This window comes from Anguilla rostrata, chromosome 10 (genome assembly GCF_018555375.3).
Source record: "Anguilla rostrata isolate EN2019 chromosome 10, ASM1855537v3, whole genome shotgun sequence".
Taxonomy (NCBI): domain Eukaryota; kingdom Metazoa; phylum Chordata; class Actinopteri; order Anguilliformes; family Anguillidae; genus Anguilla; species Anguilla rostrata.
The window spans coordinates 2,681,976-2,696,037 of NC_057942.1; the positions used below are offsets into that span (position 1 = coordinate 2,681,976).

The window sequence follows — 14,062 nt, forward strand, 5'->3', positions numbered from 1 at the left end:
TCCCTTGACACCTCTTTTGGAAATTTCTTTTTGTCTTTGCACTGGTCAGAAACTTTAGCAACTGCTGATTACTCCTACTGTAAACAAAAATATTAATCTGTTCCAACTAACTTCAGTTTCTTGTTGTCTATTGGCTGTAATATACCCATAATCTAGTCTACCCCTAGAACACCAAGATAATACCTCCTATGATTAAGATTGCTGGGTCCATATAAATAGGCAGTTAAACACATACCAATAAACACATCATCGATTTACCAAATACACATTATCATTCTGACTGGAAAATTAGGAAAGGTTAGTCTCCATTTACCTTCAACCACCCTATTACACTGACCAATCAGTGGCCAATGTTGGGGGGGGTCATTCAGGTTCATCAGTTTTTTGTAAGAAAGCCCTTCAAGGGAGGCCTTTCTACACGTTTAGTCTTGTTTTCATGGTCAGAACTCAAACCGATAAGGACTTGACCTCACAATCCACCTTTTTGGTATTTTTTTAGGGGGTAGTTGGGGTATGAGTGAGGCCGAGAGAGAGCGTTCAGCCCTCCACTCCGTTTCCGAAAGTCGGGCTGGACGAGAGCGGCCCGCTAAGTGATTGTAATGTGGCGGTGAAATGCATTCTGGGACCGTGCCAAGAGGGGACAGCGGAGCAAAAAGGGGTCGGTACCAGGGCAGTTAATAACACACTGCCATCGACTCTGACCAGAAACTACGAAGGCAGGCGCCCATTTTAAGCTCACAGCCGAGTCGAGCGATGTTTTAAGGTTGTAAGGAGTTGTGTGGAAAGCACAAAAAAGCAAAAAACTAGAGTCCTGTATTTGTTTCTTACTATTTACAACACACTGATAAACATGCACATCATAAACATGATATACAGGTAGATCAGTAAAATGTGCAGTAGTGGATTATTACTCATTCAGTCTGGACTCCATTAGGAATCTCGTCAGCTAATACTTTCATATCTATTCATAAATCCCATCTGTTAGAGACCACAGTGTAACTCAAAGAGGCCTCTTTTCTTTAAACAAAAACATTAATCTCTCAGCTCCTTTCATCTGCAACGCAAACATTTGCTGTAAAGTGAACTTTAATCCGTGGTTTAAAAAATCAGGTGCGTGCGAGTGTTTACTTTCCAACAGTTTGCAGTGTGGGTATTACTTTCTTCAGCACACAAAGCTTACAGCACGTCCTCCATTTACACTTTTTCATGCTCTTCAGATGGGGGGGGGGGGGGGGAAACAGAGAGGGTAACAGAAAAAGAAGGATCATGCCCATGCAAAGGGACTCACACCTGGGCGAAGAGCCAGGCGCCCTATGGCCTGTGCCACAGGTATCACCACCGCGGGGATATTTTTGACCAGGAAAAATAGCTGCACTAGTAATCAGACAGCAGTACCAAGTGCGGTTGAGGACCAGGCGTGATGTAGCAGGCCTGTCCAGGAGACTGAGGCACCGGCTAGTTAGCGTGAGCCGTTAAAGGCGAGAGCTTAGCCGCCCGCGGGGGGGGGGGGGGGGGGGGCGGGGACAAAGTGTTTACATGAGTAACAGGGCCACAAACAGCCCCATTACAGATGAAAGGGGCTCACTGGGGGCAATCAAACGGCGTCTCCAATGGAGCTTATTACCCTGAAAGACAGCGGTCTACCCCTGCATGTGGAGGAGGCGGGGCCGAGAGGGGGGTGGGGGGGGGGGGGGGGGGGGGTTATCTCTGCAGACTTGGGAAGGGGGGGTTCATATCTCTGAGGCAGGGGGGGCTAGGCCCCATCCCTACTGCAAAACATCACCACTACAGTCTGGAACTGAGCAGCAAATGAGAGCTCATGTCTCCATACGGAATGTGACTTCCCAGACTTGATCTCAATAATAAGGGAGCATCTTAGGTAGACAATAACTATCCTTGAGAACTGCACTCTATAGATATGCACACAGTGGCACTGTCTGTTAAAGAGCATGCAAGGACACAGGGTATTACATGACAAACCCCGTCCGTCTGTTCGTCCGCCTGCTTGTCCCTGAATCATCGCCCCGCTCAGGCCGTGCGCCACAAACCAAAAGGCACAAAGAAACAGACTCGAGTGATTATGAGGTAATCACCCCCCCCCCCCCCCCCCACCCCCAAAGTAGGTGTCTGTCCCTCCGCTGATAGCAGGGAGGACCGGGGGTGTCTGCCGCACCTCGTCCCCCCCACCCACCCCCACCCCCGTCTGCACCCGTCCCCAGCTGCCCCCCCCCGCCCCCGCCCCTCACATCAAAGAGCCCAGCTTCTGTTCCGCCGTATCGCGGCCCTGAATGAGACAGGAGGAAGGGAACACCGTCTGCGGCAAAGGCCCCCCCATCAGCTGGAGACGGGCCTGCCGCACGCGAGATACGGCACACAACGGGGGGGGGGGGGGGGAGAGAGAGAGAGAGGGAGAGAGGGGGGGAAGAGCGAGAGAGAAAAGGGGGAGAGAGAGGGACAGGGAGGGAAAGAGAGAGAGGGAAAAAAACCAACGTTCTGCTCTTTGAAGATATTATAACTTGAGATCCATCTCTTGAATACATTTAGTGTTCCGCTTTCATTCAGAAAGACCGTCAGAGAGAGCAAACAGGATTGGCAAAGACTGTTCAACTAATTGCCTGAAGAAAAGAAATGACCCAACTTTAATCCCTATAATCAGTTATTTTATCATTGGATGTAATCACAGATTAGGTACTGACTGAGATTGCTGCTTTCAGTCATCTACAGATACATTAAAAAGGTCATTGTACAATGATAAAGATTACTTGCAGTGACAATTTAGTCTCTATACATTTTGCATTGAAAAATGTTTTATAATGTCCATTCTATATTGTGAAGGTCATTGTGGTATCTATGGTAACAATACATCAGGAAATAAAAACAAGTATCTCCCATCAGCTATATCTCAATACAGCATATTTTTCACCTTTTTAAAAACTCTCAGGAAGCATAAAGATATGGCACTGACACGTGCAGTTATAGACAGATACACTGTGCTTCATAAATTATCTGTGATAAAGACGTAACTAAATATAACATTTATTAATTTAATCTGGCCCAGTTCTCTCCGTGGGATTGGATATATTAAATCACATTTCGCCTGCATAATTATGGCAGCCCATAAATGTTATTACAGCAATGAAGTCTCATGACTAATAATATTAGCTACTGCGTGTGGAAGGCCTATGTCTTTTCATACTTTTTCATTTGCTAACAAGCATGAAATTACAAGACTGGAAATGTCCATCACCACCATTGGAGAATCTCTAATATCCATTAGTTCCAATTATGAGGAAGAAAATGATCAGAGATCAGTTTATTGACTCTTCGACAGACAAGTTGCTTGATACCTGAGATGTACAGGTAATAAATTTCAAGGGGTGGGGATAGATTTTTAAAAAATCTTTTTTTAAGATCCATAAGCATTGTTAATCAGAGATTTTTTGTTCTTGAAATTAATCGGCTTAATCACCAGTTGGCCAATTAACAAGACGACTGCTGTTCCAGCCTCAACAGTACAGCAGCTCTAAAATCTAATGATATGTTTATTTTCTTAACTTTTCTTTCTTTCCCCAGTAACCCTGCTCAATGACAGACAGACAGACAGACAGACAGACAGAGAGTAGTACACCCAGGAGAGCGCACACGATGTCTGCCTTTCTTAGCGATGTTAGCGGTAATTAGCACCCTCTGGCCTGAGCCAGGATTGACGTTGTTATCTCACTTCGACCAATCAGGCGCCTTCCCTCCGGCTCCTCCAGTCAGACTGCCGTCTCCCAGCCCTGTGTGGACCTGTGTAGTGGCTAATAGCTCATTAACTGTTATCCCCCCACATCAAAGGACCCGGGTCGCTTTGATACCTACTTAGACCAGTCGGGCCAAGTGTGAAGAGGCAGCTTATACACATCACCTCCTTACCGGAACTTCTTGTTATAAAGGGCCCTAATGGTCCTTTAACAGGGATTTCCAACCCCAGCCCTGGAGGCACCACCATTATTCCGGGTTCTAGTTTTTCCAGCAGGGGTCCCATTCGGAAAAAATAAATCTTGTATCGTTCTTTAAAAAAAAAAATGTAATTATAAAAAAATATATATATATATATATAGTAAAAAAGCGTTCTTGTGCAATTTAGAATTTACCAACCAGGTTTCCGCAATAAGAAGGCACTGCTTGCCTGCAACACAACAATGACCTTACTTAAGATGCAAATGGTGTGTTTTTAATCCCCTCTCTGATGATCAACCACAGAATAATCTGCAGTGTCACTGATGAATACATCACCGACTGCTCAAAAAGGAGACCAGCCTCTTTGCAGATCTATCAACGCTGCGTTTGATTAAGAGGCAATTCAAGTGCAACTTGTGCCCTTCTCAAAATAAATTACTTTTGTTCCTTGTCGACTGAATAACTTAGGGCCTGATTTACTAACACCTTCAGCATATACAAAACCTTTAAGGACAAGCAAAAACTAATAACACAACCATTGATTTGTGCAAAACAAATATCGTGACCAATCAGTGGCCATGTTATTAGTTTAGTGTGTGCAAAAAGATTTTCATATGTGAAAAAGGCCTTAGTAAAGCAGGCTCATAGGGAAATGTCAGTCACATTTGAAATGTTGAAGTGTTGAAAGTTACTCTGAAAATAAATAAACCAAACAAAATTTTAATAAATAAATGATTATACAAATAATACGCAAAAAAAAAGTCAAATTCTGTTGTACAAATTCTATGCTCAACCACGTTCAGCAGGCAATGCTTGGCAATTCTTCAAAACCATGTGAACAGGAAGGCAGATGGAAAAAAGCAGCCATGGACATGATTGTCATGGTGATGCATTTTAGCACCAACAGAAACAAAGCCCAGAGCCCCTACCACAGTCACCACCGCAAAACAGGCGACACAGAAAGACAAACAACACGTGGTGACCATTCATCCAAGCGTGCGCCAACGTGACCTTTTTAGGGCTGAGTTTTCGGGGAGCTCCGGAAAGACTGATGAACAGGCTCTGGCAAGTGTGCGTAAGTCGGTCTGGATAAGAGCGTCTGCTAAACGCACTGTAATGTGAGGCTCGGCGCGCCACATTGCTACTGTGTCGACAACAGACTGACAAAGAGCAGCAGTGGGCCAGGTTGAACCACCCCCCCCCCCACACACACACAGACACACACCCACAGACACATACAAACACCAACAGATACAAGAGACAGTAGGAAGAAAGGAGGGAGACTCTTTGAGGGGGGGGGGGGGCGGGGGCTGACATCCCCAGACTTACTGGAGCCAGAAATTAATAGGCTCATTCAGAGCCAAATGAGACGTCTTAATTACCACACTTGTGAAAACTCAGAAGGGGTGGGAGTGGAAGAGGAGGCACGTTTCCCTTTGATCCCCCGCCCCGGCTAAGTGAATTGTAAATGAAGAGGGGATCCCCCCCCCTGTAATAAATACCCAGGGCCCCCTGCTCCCGGGGCGAAGGATTCACCCGAATCTCCACCTGAAGGGAGGCAGCCAGACTGACGGTGTTCACAGTGCAGCTCACACGCATCGAGGCTCCCCAAGCTGCCCCAGCCACCCGCCGGACAAACTCAGAGGGACTTAAAACACTCCGTTCATTCCAGGTGAAAAGAAGAGGCATTCTACATTCTTCTGTTCTGCCTACAGAACTACACAAACTTTTGAGGAAAGGAGAAAAGGAGTTGGGAACGCCGTGGAAAGAAGGCAGCCGCGGTGTCTGGGATTTAACGTCGGATCGGGTTTTTGGGATTCGAGGTTGGGGACGATGAAAGGGCGCTTCACCATCGAGTGGCTGTCCCAGAGCAGCCAGGCCGCCGCCGCTGGGCCCGGGCTGGGGGACCCCTGCACTTCCGGGACCCCCCCAGAGAGCCTGCCGGGGCTGTACTGCAGCAGGGAGCGGGTCGGCTCGGAGACCCAGCACCGGGACCACCGGCACCAGCGCACCCTCGCCCCCCAGCACCCAGAGCCCACCCCGGGACACGTCTCCAACCCCTCTTCCTCCTCCTCCTCTCAAGGTAAGACTGCTGCTCTGTAATCAGGCCCACTGGTCATGTCTCCTAAAAATTGCCGCATGACGAGCCTTGTCTCATGTCCTCAAACAATTACATAAAACTGCCAAGGGGAATGAGCCAAAAATAATGGTACACATTTTTTTCCCCCTTCTTGTTGGTCATGAACCAGAAGACAAACCACCAATCGCTTCACTAGCTTAATAAATGTATATGAATACAATGATACATTAACAATATTCAAATAACTGACATATTTTAGTCTATGCCAATAATTCATCTCTTATATTTCCCAGTACACAGAACATTCAATAAGACGTTTTTTGCCCGTTGCCATTTCCAGTTAAATAACAAGACAAACTAAATTAAAACTAAATAAATTACATTTAAATGAAGACTTATTATGAAATACTAACTCTTCTTTAGGTAAACACTACTTCAATATTACTAACTGATCACTGGAGGGATCCTAGCTTCCCATAGCGATAAAAGAGTGCTACATTTTTTTTTAAATCTTGAATGATCTGTAACGTCAGATTGATTTAGCGTGCAGTGAACTCATTTCTCTCTCTATCTCTCAGCTACAGAGCCAGGCTTCAGCAGTAGTACAGAAGAAGAGACGTCAGGGTACGAGAGCGAAGGGGAGCGCTCTCTCTCCCCCGCAACCCCGCGGGACACCCATGATACGTCCCCCGCCGCCGGACGCAGGCCACGCACCGCTTTCACCGTCGAGCAAATCAACCGGCTGGAGAAAGCCTTCAAGAAGAACGCGTACCTGGGCACGCACGACAAGGCCGAACTCTGCAGGAAGCTCAATCTGTCCGACAAGCAGGTGAGCTCGCGAACGCCACAGTGACGACATCACAGCACGTCCACGGTCCAATCCAAAGACAGGTAGCCCGGGGACTACAGATGGAAATTAGCGTCCCTGGTAAAACGCTGACAGAAAAAAAATCTGCAGAAACGCTAGCAATGTGCATTGCCCCTGTCAAACGAACTAATAAATTAAATGCATTTCAGCTGTCTCAATCATTTCCACTGGGCATGGCTGTGATTAGCTCTGGGCCAGAAAACCTGTTTCTCAGCATTCATATTTAAATAAATCTGTGCCGACCTACATACGTTTAATATTGCGCACTGAAGCCAGATTTCAGAGCTTCATTTTTGGGGCTGAGTGAGCCGCGTGCCAGAGTTATACTGCTTAAATGAATGATTAATTACAACAGTGTTCCATTAATTAATATGTAGAGTGAAAGATATTTACACTATACTTTCAAGATATTACCGACCTAGCTTATGCTTACTGTGTGAACTGGACTTAATGTGTTCATGGCAATACGTAACTGTAACATAAGTATTGTACCTTATCGGACCGGTGCTTTGTAGTTGTTCCAACGACCTCTGGTGTGCGCTTATTGTACGTCGCTTTGGATAAAAGCGTCCGCAAATTAAATGTAATGTAATGTAGCACGCGGAGTAATTATATAATGTAATGTAACACAGGCAGTAATGGTAATTTCTTCGTGCCCCTCAGATTAGGAACTGGTTCCAGAACAGGCGCATGAAGCTGAAGAGGACCGTGCAGGACACCCTGGCCCAGGCCTGTCAGGCAAAGATGACCTCCCAGCTGCTGCACTACCCCCAGCTCCAGGCTTTCGGGCCTGTCCCGCACCCCGGATATTACCCCGCCCAGGACAGCCCCACCCCTTACGCACCGCCTTTCAGCCTGCACTACCTCCCCTCTCCTGTGGGGGGCGCCCCCATCCCCACAGATCCCCTTTACCACCAGTACAGCAGCCTGCCCAGTCTGTTCACAGCTGCGGGCAGTGCGACCCTCACGGCCCCCCACTATTACCCCACCCACTACTAAAACAACCACCCCCCCCCCCCCCCCGGAAGACACCACCAGTCAGCCAAAGACCTGTATCTCTGTTCCAGAGCATTAATCCTCAATATTAGAAAAGCCCAAGTTCTGCCAGACAGGGAAGAGTGCAATATGCCTCCTATGCCATTTGATTTGTTTTGTTCTGTGTGCGTTATAAATGTTATTTAAAAAATGATATTGTACATAAACTATATTGTGCCTGACTGTCCATGGTTTCGAGAATGCCAATTTCAAATGTATTTTGATGTCTTTTCGATTTTAATTAAATGCATTTCTTTAAGAGCATCGATTTTTTTGAGGTACCCATTAAGTCCGATTTCCTCAAGCAATTTCACTCAAACTACAAAACCCAGCAGCCACAGTACCTTCTCAGATAACACTGGGAACTGCAGTCCTGACAGAATGATTAATTGAGATGATTAAGGGACCCCGGTGTGTCAAGTGCTTTAAAAAGAAGTCAGAAAAAACTAATGTGTGTAATTATGAGCCATTTAAGTCAGTGGGAGAGAAGATGTCTCCAGATGGAATGGTAATTTAGGCCCAGTAACTATCCTACATCCCCCTCTATTGACATGTCTGGGGGGGAAAAACACTTTAGCAAAAAATTATGAAAGAACACATGCACTTTTTTACATCGGCACAAAGTATAAGGTGAAGACTCAACACTTACAGACTGTACATTTGCTCCATCTTCTAAGCAATAGGTTAGTGATTTTTAAACAAATTTATTTCAAATAGATTTGAGGGCATCGGGGTGAAAATTGTAACCAACACTGGAATGTATTTCCTGAGAAACTGTTACGCTCCCCTATTTAAACATCTGCAGCACCCTCTGCTGGTGTATCAACTCAATTACAATTTTCCTCCCACGCTGGACACGGTACACAGCCAGTAAATATCTCTTATGAACATTGGATTTACTGCAATATATAGCACGTACGTTAATTTTCTAGAAAACATAATACAGAAAGCTGCAGTAATTTTTGCACATTAGTCCCTTTGTTGTGAAGTGTCGTACTTTAATTTCAGATCATAATGCATCAATTTATTGCAGTATATTGCGGAACGTTCACCCCCCCAAAAAATTACTGACAGGCTTCTTGGTAACTGCTGGTTAATTTTTCAGTTCAGTTTCCAAACATGCTGTACACTTGACCCATACTTTTTTTATGATCTGTGGAAAAAACTCTTATGATTGGATACAGGCTGTAAAATTTTCCATCAGAATTCTCAGACTGAACAGGCAATCTGACTCACTTTTCATCGTCGCTACACTCAAGTGTGCCAAGAAACGAGTAGCTAGATTCACTGTGGATTTTCTGAATTATACCGGGACAGAACTTATTACAGAACTGGAAGCACAGGGAATACAGTGGATGGGAGAGTTTCATTTACATACGCGATTGCACACGAGCACAGAGGCGCAGTGTGCGAGAAAGCTTAGTTTCACTGCATACACGGTGATAAACGACATCACGCAACACAGGCACAATTCTGAAAACACAGCACAGATGGGAGGACATCTGTGTCCCTGCAAGACCCCGCCACCCGTGGCTCGGCAAACTGGGAAAGCCCCAGGACTGGTATCCACAGCTAGCGGAAGCAGAACGCTTGCTTCATTAAGCAAGATCTCAGATAAAAAAATCTCACTTGGCCTTGCATTCACACACTGGCCATGCAGAATTGAGTCAAGTCACTTGTGCTGAAAGAAATGCCTACTTCTGCTTTACCAATTATGAACGTGTAACGCATTGGATACACTTGTCATAAAAGTGCACGTTCCAAATGGTAAATACACTCGTTTAAACAGGAATATTCCCTGGAGGTAGTTCAGCGTTTCTAATATGGTGGAGATTAGTTTCTGACAGGAAGAATCCAAACAGAACTAGACTTTCAGGACAAGCAGTCGTTGTCACATGACAGTAAAAATACTGCAAGACGGCAAATCAAACGTGTGCGTACCACAAAATGAACACAAAAAGCCTTTCGTTTGTAAAAAATGGTTTAACAATTCCATTTCTCAGTATAAAACACTTTTAAAGCCCTCGCCAAATCAAACAAATTTGTGGTCACAACATGAAAAGTTGATTCACACCTTTAAACAATCTAAAATAACACAAAATTTGTTGCATTCCCAACCCCCCCCCCACCCCCCGCCCCTAGCTTTTTTGTCTGTTTTTTAATAATATTACAACGCAAAGTCTAACAATCACTCATCTTTAACTACAATAAAAAAAGAACAAAAAATTTAAAATACAAAAAATAAAAATAAAATCAAATAAAAAAATCTGCTCTCCGGTTCAGTTCCTGCCTCGGCCTGTCTGAACAGGAGCACAGCCGGGCGATCCGGGGCGATCCGGGGCGATCCCGGAGGTCCAGCCTATGCAGTCTTCTGCTGACCCTTCTTCCCAATCAGGGACTTGTGGATGTGTGGGATCACTCCTGCAGAGGCAAACATGCATTAACCTCACACGCAGGCACAGCGAGTGGGGTGTGTGTGTGTGTGTGTGGGGTGTGTGCGCCAGCGTGCAGGGTGTGGGCGTGTGCGAGTGTGGTGCGTGTGGGGCGTGAATGTGGGATGTGTGTGCGTGTGCATGTGGGGTGTGTGCGCCAGCGTGCAGGGTGTGGGCGTGTGCGAGTGTGGTGCGTGAACGTGGGATGTGTGTGTGTGTGTGTGTGTGTGAGCAGCGGGACTCAGCGTGACTGACCTCCTCCGGCGATGGTGGCCTTGATGAGCGAGTCGAGCTCCTCGTCGCCGCGGATGGCCAGTTGCAGATGACGGGGCGTGATGCGCTTCACCTTCAGGTCCTTAGAGGCGTTTCCCGCCAACTCCAGCACCTGCATCACAACACAGGCACTTAGCAGACGCCATGCTTAGTGAAGTGCCCTGCTCAAGGGTACAACGGCAGTGTGTCCTACCCGGGAATCGAACCTGTGACCCTTAGACCAGTTCCTTACCCATTATACTACACTGCCGCCCAGGGATAACAGGTGAGATCAGGTCTGAAACAGGTGGGTCTGTTTTACGGCGCATCTCACCTCAGCAGTGAGGTACTCCAGGATGGCGGCGCTGTAGACGGCCGCTGTGGCTCCCACGCGCCCGTGGCTGGTGGTGCGGGTCTTCAGATGCCTGTGGATTCGGCCTACGGGGAACTGCGGGGGCAGAGAGAAGCGTGATGGCCACTGTTCAGGATCGAGGGGGGGGGGGGGGTGTCTGGTGTCTCCAGTGAGACGACCGGATAATTCCCCATGGTGGGTGGTGGGGGGAGCTTACCTGCAGCCCCGCCCGCTGAGATCGAGACACTGCTTTGGCCTTCGCTTTCCCGCTGTCCTTTCCCGCCTTGCCCCCGGCCTGGTCGGGACGCGGGAGCGCCAGACACACGCCGCCGCCGCAGCCGAATGCAGGGAGAGAGGGAGCGAGATCGCGCCGTTAGCATCGCACGCTACCGAAGAACCCACTACACCACACACACACCGGAAGAGTCTCGCACAGCGCTACGCGCCATGGCACAACCTGTCAGATGGCAGAAGGGGGGGTCTAGCTGAATCCCGACGGGGCCGCAGTGTCTGCGGGTTTTCGTGTTTCCCTTTCAATCAGCTGCCAGTTAAAGGCTTGAGAACAAGGTGTGTGGATTCCTCAGCCAATCAATGACTTAAACGAAACGGCTTGTGCTGAGAACACCCCAAAACCCAGCATGCTCTCCAGGACTGGAGTTAATCCTGCAGACGCTGCAGCCCTCCAGGACCGGAGTTCAAACCTACAGACGCTGTTGTTTATTAAGTCACTGATTGGCTAAGGAATCCACACACCTTGTTTTCAAGGCCTTAACTGGCAGCTGTTTGAAAGGAAACCACAAAAACCTGCAGACACTGCAGCCCCCTTGGGATTCAGTTTGACAGCCCTGGTTTTAAAGGATGGACTTGTGATTTCATGCAGTCACACCATTAGCACAGGACAGGTAGGTTGAACTGACGTTTTTGAAATTTGCAGCCTATTAAATTCATTTGCTCACATTTGATCATTTCAACTGAGGTAGGAGAAGCAATTTAAACACAAACAAAAAACAACAACTCCTTGACTCATTACCACACTACCCATTTTGTAGACCTTTTCAGAAAAAAAAAAAACAATCTGATCCTTGCGATGTCTGTCACAATCAAACCGGAAAATAGTGAATAACAGGGAACCACTGTGGGCATCTGCTCAACTAAAATGTAAGACCCCTGGACAAATTGTAATAGTAATAGAGGAATATTATGAGTAGGCTACAGCACTAACGCTGTAGCCAGTAGTCTTATTTTTACACGACGATTACATATACTGGAAGAGCACTCAAGTATTTTAAGGCAGAACCTTTTTACTGCTATGGGAAAAGTGCAATCCAATCAGCAAAGGCAAATTCCATCAGAAACGCGTCCCAAGTGGACGCTGCCGTTTTAAGGTTACCCTTGAGCAAGGTACTTAGCTAACGTTAACTTAAATATCCATCTGTATACATGGACTGCGCGTAAAAAGACTCAAGTGTAGCCAAGTCGCTCTGGGTAAGAGTATCTATTAGCCAAGTACCCAAAAATATAGCTAGATAATAAATTTGCTATGCCAACGAATAGCAGCACGGAATGTATGTAACGATAGCCCGCTAGCTAGCTAGCAATGTGTCAAAGATTGCTTGCGAAATAGGGGCTAGGCGGGTCTGCAAATTGCTATCGTTGCTAAATCTGACATAACGCATCCGTTTCCTGCAATCAAAAGCACGTTTACGTTATTCAAGTTATATACGGTTTACTTTGTGTAATAACATTAGCTTACTATTCGACTAAGGTAGCTAGCTGCCCCAGGTCAGATAAGGACAGCAATTGAAAGGAAAAGTAAACAGTCTTCGGACCATTTATACCAACTAATGTTTGGTGCCAAATAACCAGCGCAAGCCAAGGAAAGCCAGCCTCGATACAATTATACAAAATGCAAATGACCGTAACTTGGCTAGCTCGCTGTAACCCATTTTGCAAACTAGCAGTTGTACTAAATTCAGTTGTGGAGAAAAGCCACGGGTTTTCCCGCCACAACGGAGGCAACTAGTCTCATGCACGTTAGCATGCTACTTCAGCTGATGAGATACAGCTGTAAAGTTAACGGTGCATTTAACAGCACTCATTCATATTATAGATGATCGTATCCATTACAATAAGCAGAAGGAAGGAATGTCGCCGGTAACGTTAAGTTTTTTTAAACCGGGTTTCCACCTAACTTGGTAATCAAAAAGAAACCGCTAACGTTAACTTATATGTGAGGCACGGCTCGCACGTTTAGTATCCAACGTCAAGCTAGGTAGAATTATTTTTGAAACCCCACTTGCCCAAAAACCACTAGGAACCACGAGGAAAACTCATGGCAATAATGAATGAATAACTTTGCTATATAGCAAACGTGCAGCTCAGCCAGCTAAGCAGTTGGAAGTCCTGACCTAGACTGCATATAACGTTAGCTAAATCAACTAATGTTAGCAAAGCAAGGGGGGGGAAATGCTTTAGCTACCATATATAAACATTTATAAACAGCAATTCTCCCAACTGCTAAAACAAATCATAAAAAACAGAACCCCAGTTTAGCCAATTAGCCGCTCCAATTAGAGCTCACCCAATACAGTACAATATCAGCTAACGTCAAGTAGCAGTTACTGTAGATTTGACAAAAGGCGCTCGTTTGAGAGGTAGGTAAAGCCAGAACGCCAGCATCAACTTTCGCTATCACCACGTCCACGAAAAAAGAAAAAAAAAGCTTATTTGATGGTGCAACCCAGTTAGCTGGTATTTTCATACATTTACTAACGAACTAACTGGCAAGCCAGGCTACCTATGCTGTCAGAATGCTCATTTGCCACAAACCTATAGCTATAGCTAATTCGCTAAGTATAACTATTAAGATAATTCTCACCCATCCTACTTTGTTCACGATAATTAGTTTCGTGGACCTGTAGTAAGAAATTGAAATACATTACCATTTTCAAAGTTTTCTTAATTCAATTTTGGAATCGAGAAATCGGATACAAATTTCGCCTCCAGACGGACAGACACAATAAACCCTTCTGAGAGCCTGTGCGAAAGGACCGTAGCGACTAAAGTGGTCCACCAATAGAAACGGCTGATGTTGGTTTGAA

The 14,062-nt window shown here is 46.0% G+C and overlaps 2 protein-coding genes across 2 annotated transcripts; one reads left to right on the top strand and one right to left on the bottom strand.

Annotated features, from left to right (window-relative positions):
• The first annotated feature begins 5,683 nt into the window (after positions 1-5,683).
• On the top strand, positions 5,684-8,184 carry LOC135264662 (homeobox protein vent1-like). The gene is made up of 3 exons (XM_064353429.1): positions 5,684-6,025; positions 6,601-6,851; positions 7,554-8,184. Exons 1-3 carry the CDS (start codon positions 5,776-5,778, stop codon positions 7,887-7,889), a joined length of 837 nt encoding a protein of 278 aa, XP_064209499.1. The 5' UTR covers positions 5,684-5,775; the 3' UTR covers positions 7,890-8,184.
• A 1,704-nt stretch (positions 8,185-9,888) lies between these two features.
• Positions 9,889-14,062, bottom strand: LOC135264663 (histone H2A.V). Its single transcript, XM_064353430.1, has 5 exons — positions 13,904-14,062; positions 11,179-11,256; positions 10,944-11,057; positions 10,613-10,742; positions 9,889-10,346 (listed from the first exon to the last, which is right to left on the bottom strand). The coding sequence occupies exons 1-5, from the start codon at positions 13,904-13,906 to the stop codon at positions 10,285-10,287; spliced, it is 387 nt and encodes a 128-aa protein (XP_064209500.1). The 5' UTR covers positions 13,907-14,062; the 3' UTR covers positions 9,889-10,284.